Genomic DNA, 7,579 nt, shown 5'->3' with positions numbered 1-7,579 from the left:
TGTTTGAGGGAAATGAAGAAAAAATAGCTCAACTACAATTATGCACTGCACATGTACAATGTAGAGTGCTATAGCACCGCTATTGTATATGATTAGAGAATAGAAACTCAAAGTAGCTCATTATATTTTGAAATGGAGTACCAGTAACCCTCATGTTTTTCTTGAATATAACTTAAAAACTCATTTCCAAACTAAAATAAATTCGAGTTTAAGTTATAGACACGGTTAATTGGTTATGTACCTTCTACACTATCAGGTAACCTCACCTATTGTTGCAGGTTAACCTGGCTTACCAATAAATATACTTATGGTGACTTAGAAGCATAAAAAAGTCCATACATTGAAAGTGTCATTCCAGATATGCAGATCAAAGCAAAAAAAAAGAACATTTACCTGCAGGAAAACCACAGATGTAGATCCTCAACTGCTTCTTTGGTCTGAAAAAAAACAAAAACAAACCAAAATTGATAGACTAGGTAAATTCAAGGGTTACTTGTCAAAAGTAGAAGTGCAATAACAAATTTTAACACTTCCGAGATTCTTAGTTTGAATCACGTCTCATCTTGTGCCGTACAGTGAATTATATTAACTTGAACAACAGGATTACAATGAAAACTACACCATACAAATGGGAGACGCCTTAAGTCCCTATTACTGCTAGATCCAAACGCAAAATACAGCATACAATTGGGAGATGGACCAATTAGACGAAAGCTAAAGAAGCCAGATTACGAGGCATGTAATTTGAATTTCTGACCCTCGAGAAGATTGAGAATCAGAATTAGTCCTCTTCTTTATAACATTACAACAATCAGTACTCTAGCGATCCTAGAGATGGCATTCCAGAAATAAGATCTTGATCATCAGCACTAGTGCTACTCATCCTTTCAACCGCTCCATGGTTCAGGGATTCAGCCTCTTCCTTTCCCAGCTTCTGCACATCTTCGGGTGAAAGGATTTTTATATACCAGACATTATTGACAAACGCCCTGAAGATATCATGCCAGGGAAACAAAGAGAAGATTATAATGTTATAATAGGACAAAAGAAAAGCCACTTCCAAAAAGATTGAACACTATCACCAGGCTGAAAAAAATATAAATCATGTGAAGGTAAGATAACAGACTTGAGAGTTAGCTAAATAAGAAAACGCAACCCTATAAATCAAAAGTTGAGACATAAAAGAAAAAATTTTAAAAGCACATGTTCTCCTTTTGTCTTACTGGAAATTAAAGAAAAAAGTTACATATTAAGTCTTCCCAATTGGGTACTTACTCCCATGGGTCGTCTCCAAGGAGAAGGATATCATTCTCCCTGTCAACAAATACAAGCTGCCAGCCTGATCTTTGAGGGTCTTCAAGGAACCCCTCAATACCGAACATCTGCCCCAATTCCCGTCGCAGCTCATGATAGCTGTGGAACTGGGCGATATCCAGTGACCTCCCAACACACCCCGATTTGTAAACCTGCATAGACAAAAAACTATACTCACATAATTGTTGGATGCACTAAAGCCAATGAAAAATTTGACCTTATACAGCAGAACTGGCACCTTGACAAATGTATGGGTTGCATTTGGTGGATCAATTTGTCCTGCATTGTGCAACAACTCAGAAGAGTCTTGCACATAACCATATAAAGAATTCTTATATCCCGAAGCCCCAAGTGGCATTGTGGACATATCAGCGCATGTAGTAGTAACATTAGACACTGTGGTCGGAAGGAGATGCCCTGAAGAATCAACATCAGCACCAAAAACCACTTGATTCTGGGAATCCAAGTTACAATTTTCCCGAGAATTGGATCTATCTTTCCCATATGTTGGGAGTGGTGAAGAGTTGGAGCACGTATTTAGTTGTGACTGCGTAAATTTTGACATCCAGGACTGTTGGGGCGGCTTCTCTATGATCACAGACTGACCAGTTCTATTGATATTCAATGAATTACTACTTCCTTCAGAACACAAAGAACCTAGCATATCTTGCACGCCTGGAGGAGCAACAGATGCCGAAAACTTTGAGTTCAAATCTGCAAAATCTGCTTTCAAAAATGGAGAGGAAACATTTGATGGTTGCCTCTGCTGGAGCTGGTCGTGTGGAATTTGGAATGCTTCTTGGTAAGCGTGTTGGTGAGCCTGTTCCTCTGACTGATTATTGGATTGTTGCTCTGATTGCCTTTGAAGGTTCTCTGACAGCATTTGGGTTCGAGCAGGCAGCATATGCTGATGAACTGCTTGCTGCATTATTTGCTGCTGCTGCAGAATGGAATTATCAGTACTTGCATGTTGGAGATAATGGACAGGCTGCTGAAACTGCATTAATTGCTGTTTCATCAAATCTCCACTCCCAAAACTTTGCAAGCCAGTAGCCAGAATAGCTTGATAATGTTGATTAATATCATTTGGGATAATTGTTGAATCGACTCTCTGTTGCATCCATGGAAGCATGCCAAAAGATTGAAGATTCATCGAATGAGGTCCTAACTCACCAGTATTCCCTCTTAACCATGCCATTCGATTAATAGCTTCATTGTTACTATCTGCAAAAGCAAAGGAGAAAAATTAGTACTATAGCTTCTGGAACGAGAATTGGTTGCTATCTGAACAATGATACTGCAATAAACTCATAATTGTTCCTTCTATCATGCTTATTTGGGAGGGGAAGACAGGATGTAAAACTCTTGGAGGCTAGAAGAGACATTAAAGGGTTATTTGGTTCAAAAGCAGGTTATCCTGGGATTATAACTACAATCATCTTCCCACCTTTCATCTGGGATAGATAAATAATCCCAAGATTGTGATATAAAATTTATCCTGGTTTTAGGTAGTCCCCTCATCCAACACAAACACAGGTTTAGTCCCAAATTTAATACCGAGATAACCCTTTTAACCCCTCCAAACAAACAGACCCTAAAAGTCTAAAACTACATAGGCCATTCCCTTTTATTTTTCTTTCTTTCTTGATAAGTTACAGTGCAGACTTCACAATTTTACCAAAATAAAGGAAGATAGGATTTACAGCTTCAATTCTCTAACCACATGACCATTCAGTGTGCCATACCTTGATAAGATGGGATACAAAGGCCGCTTTAGTCTAAAAGGGAAAAGAGATGGATACATCGGAAAAGTAGTCAAAGCCTCAATCTCCCATAATGAGACCCTTGGTTGCCTCTCTCCTGCAGTTGACTCATCCCAACCAACCTATAATTTCATGAAATTTGTTGTTTAAATATTAAGTGTTAGCAATCGCATTCAACTCAATCACATGAGTGGGATTCAACCCACCCGATGTGTGGGTTCAACTTGAACTGACCCACCCCAGAACCCCAAACGAAGTAAAAGGAAAAAAGAGTAAATCCTTCAAACATAGAGACATGAATGGGAAAACCATGTTATAACTGATATACTTACAAAAGAATAAGAATAGCAAATAGAGAAATGCTAAAGGTAAAATAAAAATAGACCATTTACCTTGACAGACCGCCAGTGAGAGTTTGCCCAGCGAACTGAATCTAAGTCACCAATCCCAGTAATTGTGCCCATGTATCTGAAAAATGACAGAACCACCTATAAGAAAAAAGAATTATCTGTTGTAATGACAGGTCACTTATGTTAGCCGGTGTTTTATGTGTAAGGATTCGGGTGAAGATGTTGACCATCTTTTTTGTCATTGCTGATTTGTTTTGAGGTTATGATGGGATATCCTTACTTGGTTTGGAGAGCAATGGGTGATGCCAAGTACTGTGAAAGAGCTGATGTTTAGTTGGAATTGCGGCAGACGGAGAAGAAGACACAAGGCTTGGAATATTACTTCATTAGCACTTATGTGGGTACTATGGAGAGAAAAACATGCGAGCTTTTGAAGGGTGGAGATGAATAATGTACCGTTGAGCTGCGGATTAATGTTGATTGATTCCTAAGTTGGAACCTTAGGCGCCGAGTAGCCTCTAATCCCTTATTTTCCATTTGGTGCACCTATGAGATCCCTGTAGGAATAGAAGATTGGGTGACTATTGTAGAAAACCATTTCTTCTTGTAGGTTTTCTACTTATTGGTATACCTCTTGTATACTGGCTTTTGTTTCTACCCACATATCTATAAAATCTTATTGGTTTATCAAATAGAGAGAGAGAGAGAGAGAGAGAGAGAGAGTTATCTAACAAACATACAGGCTAAAAATTTCAATGATACCCACAAAGGTAGGGCACTAATTTACTAGCGAATGAAAATTTTAATTTAATTGGTTAAAGAGTTGGTTTATTTACTAGAACCAACAACCAACTTCATTAATTGAAACCCTAATGCAAGAATGCAACTATATTTTTGCCAGTCCTAGACAAGAATGATATGCAACTCTATGGGCCAAAGGAAAGCCATAGGGGTAATAATCCTGCACCGTCATCCCAATTCACCATTCTACATAAGTAAACATAATTCTCCAACTATAATTCATGATGAAGCAAAACATAGGAGAAGATGCATATTTGAGAGCCTTTTTCTGCAGTTAAGTTTAAAACAGGTGCCCAATACATCATAAGAAACTACAAGCCTACTTATATAGCACTTCAGGCGGAACAGATCAGGAAACTTGACATCAAGAAAATAAAAGGAAATTGTTCACTTAAGATCAAACTACTTCCTTCCATACCTTCGAACACTTGATTCTTCAGTTTCAAATAGCATCCGAAAACGCATTCCAACAGACACGCACGTGTGATATACAGCTTTGATGTATTTTGAAAGTGGTATAACAAACTCAGATGGGCTAGCCCTAATGCAATAAACATGTGAGTAGAAAAAAGCATAAATGGTAATAGATATGAATGAAAACTCAAGGGAGGAGTACTGTTAAGTACTACCTTGGGTTAAAAAAGACAGTGAAACAGCTATTAGTAGCAGCAGCATGAGCAGCAGCAGCAAGTAATCCAATGTGCATGCTATCACTAGATAGAACTGATGAAGGCATCGCAGTCTGGGGTCTAATTGCACGCCGAATTCCCAGAAGGAGCTGATTTTTCTCATTCCTGCAGAACCGACTATCTCAAGAAAAAGCCTGGAGGAAATTGTCATGCTGGATAAAATAATATGTGAAAAATGTACAGTAGTGTCACCAGAGGAAGCTAAACAGTACCAAATGAAAAGAACAGAATCTCCAGCAACAAGCCTTTTGGCACTAACAAACACACTCCAGCCAGTAGTAAGAAGATGCCGCTTAGGCTGTCCTGCATGCAAAAGGAGAAAACATAAACAGATGATAGCATACTTGGTACGCATTTATCAGTTACACACACATTACACCTTCCTTCCACATCCAACCAGGATGCATTCTTTTATCCAACAATTTATCAAAACAAATTTTAGAAAGTATAAAAGGTTACAATTTAAGTTAATGGGATTAGGATGATAAAACAATCAATGGAAGCATTATATCAAATTGCTTGCGAAAGTCCATAGAATTTGACATGTATCATTTACATGTACCAAGAGTTTAACCAATTAAATCTTGAGTAGAAATGAACATAAACTTATATTTTTAACTGTAATTCTCTTTCTAGATAAAGTTTATTCAGAACTGTAGTATTCTTTTGCCACCAATATAGCATGGGAGTTGGACTCCTTAACCTTATTGCAACACTGAAATGTGTAACTAAAGATTTAGGGAGAGAGAGAGTAAGCTAAAATACTTATCCTGATTCCATACTCCATCCACCATCACCCTAGGCCATCCATCCACCTTCTATTTTTTTTAGTGCAATTTCATGCTATTTTTTCGTTTTTTTTTCGCCTCCCTAACTTTCTTACAGCACTGAAATGTGTATACGGGATTTAGGGATACAAGGAGTATTGAGTAATTAATAGACTTATCCTGCTTCCGTACTCCATCCACCACCACCCTAGGCTATCCATCCACTTTTTTATATTTTTAGAGCAATTTCATACTATTTTAGTTTTTGTTGCTTTATTTACTTTTTTAATAGGCAGTTTTGCTAAGTTAAAACTAACATGTAAAAAGCACAAGTCCAACTTCAGTGCCATTTTTAACCAAAAATCGGATACAAGTTTAAAACCTATCCACAATACCCTAGAAAAACATCCTTCATCCCATTTTATACAAATGATATTTGGATGAAAAGAAATTTAAGATGTTAATATGACTAATGTATTTTATGAGTACTAGTGGACAAAACATATTTGATTGAAGGAACACCGCATCAAAGTTTAAAATGTGAAGTTACATAAATTTAAAATTTACAGGAGTTGTGAAAGTACAATAAATTAATGTCATCAACGAATGATGTTAAACATTTGGACACATCCTAAAATAAAGAGAGAATCATTAGCAGGATGGAGAGAGTGTTGTCCCATTCCTTATCCTCATTCACACCACTAACAAAACAACTATAGTGTTGCTCTAATCCCATCCCTAAATGATCATAGAAAGTCTAGGTAACCCATACTTCAATTTTTAGGAATCTTGATACAAAAAAAATTGGCAAGTACTAACCATATTATGGATAGACAATTAGACATACAATTTAGTGCCACAGGAGAACCTTGGTAGTAGGATCAACTTATGTATGCATCAAAATTAAAAAGAATGTTGGGGATTAAAGAGAGCACGACAAATTTGATAATATGCATGGAAGCTTATGTCTAGAGCAACTAAGCTAGGAAATGGATGCCTATTAGAGATCAATCCTTTGAGTTTGAGACTTGTGTTGCAGGGAATGAATAGACAAGCGTATATGAGTCAGTGGTGAATCTAAAGGTAAAAAATAGGGCATCGGAACCCGTGGTCTCTTCGTAAAACTAGATATTGTATGTACATATTTTCTAAAATTTGTATATTTTTATATTCTGGCACCCGTACTATAAGAAGTCTATCTGGTCCACATGGTTAAATGTTGAGCTTTTGACGTTGAGGATTAAGTATCAATTCTCACTTAATACATTTTTCTTGGTGCATCCATGTTCGGATCAATTCCCGCTTAATACATTTTTTTGGGTGCACCCATGTTTAAAAAATCCTAGATGCGACTCTGATATGAGTATGAATGAACAAAGTCAACAGAAAAATTTTAGCCCAACGACTCTGATCTGATTTGTGAGCTTGAATCACCTGTGGTTATTTGTCCATTGCCTCCCAACTGTGCACTCAATCACAATTAGTTGGGGTTGACACCATAAATTATGTCCACCCTTTATGCTCTTCTCAAGTTCATTTTACTCCACAGTTACGTAATTTGTTTTTTCGTTCAAAATAATTAGGGGTTCTCCAAATCTCATAATTTATCTCTATACCAATAGACAAGCTTCTAATATGAATAAAAAGAGTATTTAACAATTGCACCTAATGAAAGTATAGCAACAACTTAGCCTTCAACTAGTTGGTATCATCTAAGGCTGGCATGCGGACAGGTTTTTTTCCGGGATCGGTACGAAACCGGTCATAAGGGTACCGGGATAGATCCCAAGGCTTTACCCGGTTCTGGTCCGGTTTAGCGGTAATAATCTTTTATATTTGATAACGGCTAGTAGCCCTTTTTTAAGTAAGTGAATGTTGGGGGGGGGGGGGGGGGG

The 7,579-nt window shown here is 37.4% G+C and overlaps 1 protein-coding gene across 3 annotated transcripts in view; it reads right to left on the bottom strand.

The window, feature by feature from the left end:
- Positions 1-444: 444 nt before the first annotated feature.
- LOC125848157 (auxin response factor 8-like) overlaps positions 445-7,579 on the bottom strand; it is a 10,442-nt gene continuing 3,307 nt past the window's right edge. The window contains exons 7-14 of one of the 3 annotated variants that reach the window (XM_049527972.1): positions 5,130-5,220; positions 4,858-5,022; positions 4,647-4,769; positions 3,470-3,545; positions 3,043-3,199; positions 1,553-2,538; positions 1,276-1,466; positions 445-989 (exon numbers count right to left, since the gene is read on the bottom strand). In XM_049527972.1, coding sequence (XP_049383929.1) covers positions 812-989; positions 1,276-1,466; positions 1,553-2,538; positions 3,043-3,199; positions 3,470-3,545; positions 4,647-4,769; positions 4,858-5,022; positions 5,130-5,220 — 1,967 coding nt within the window. In that variant the 3' untranslated portion in view covers positions 445-811. Of the gene's footprint in view, positions 990-1,271; positions 1,467-1,552; positions 2,547-3,042; positions 3,200-3,469; positions 3,546-4,646; positions 4,770-4,857; positions 5,023-5,129; positions 5,221-7,579 lie in introns of those variants that run through there. The other 2 variants (XM_049527971.1, XM_049527973.1) reach the window with 2 other exon arrangements.

This window comes from Solanum stenotomum, chromosome 12, assembly GCF_019186545.1.
Source record: "Solanum stenotomum isolate F172 chromosome 12, ASM1918654v1, whole genome shotgun sequence".
NCBI classification, from domain to species: Eukaryota; Viridiplantae; Streptophyta; class Magnoliopsida; order Solanales; family Solanaceae; genus Solanum; species Solanum stenotomum.
This window is presented reverse-complemented; position numbering and strand designations above follow the sequence as displayed.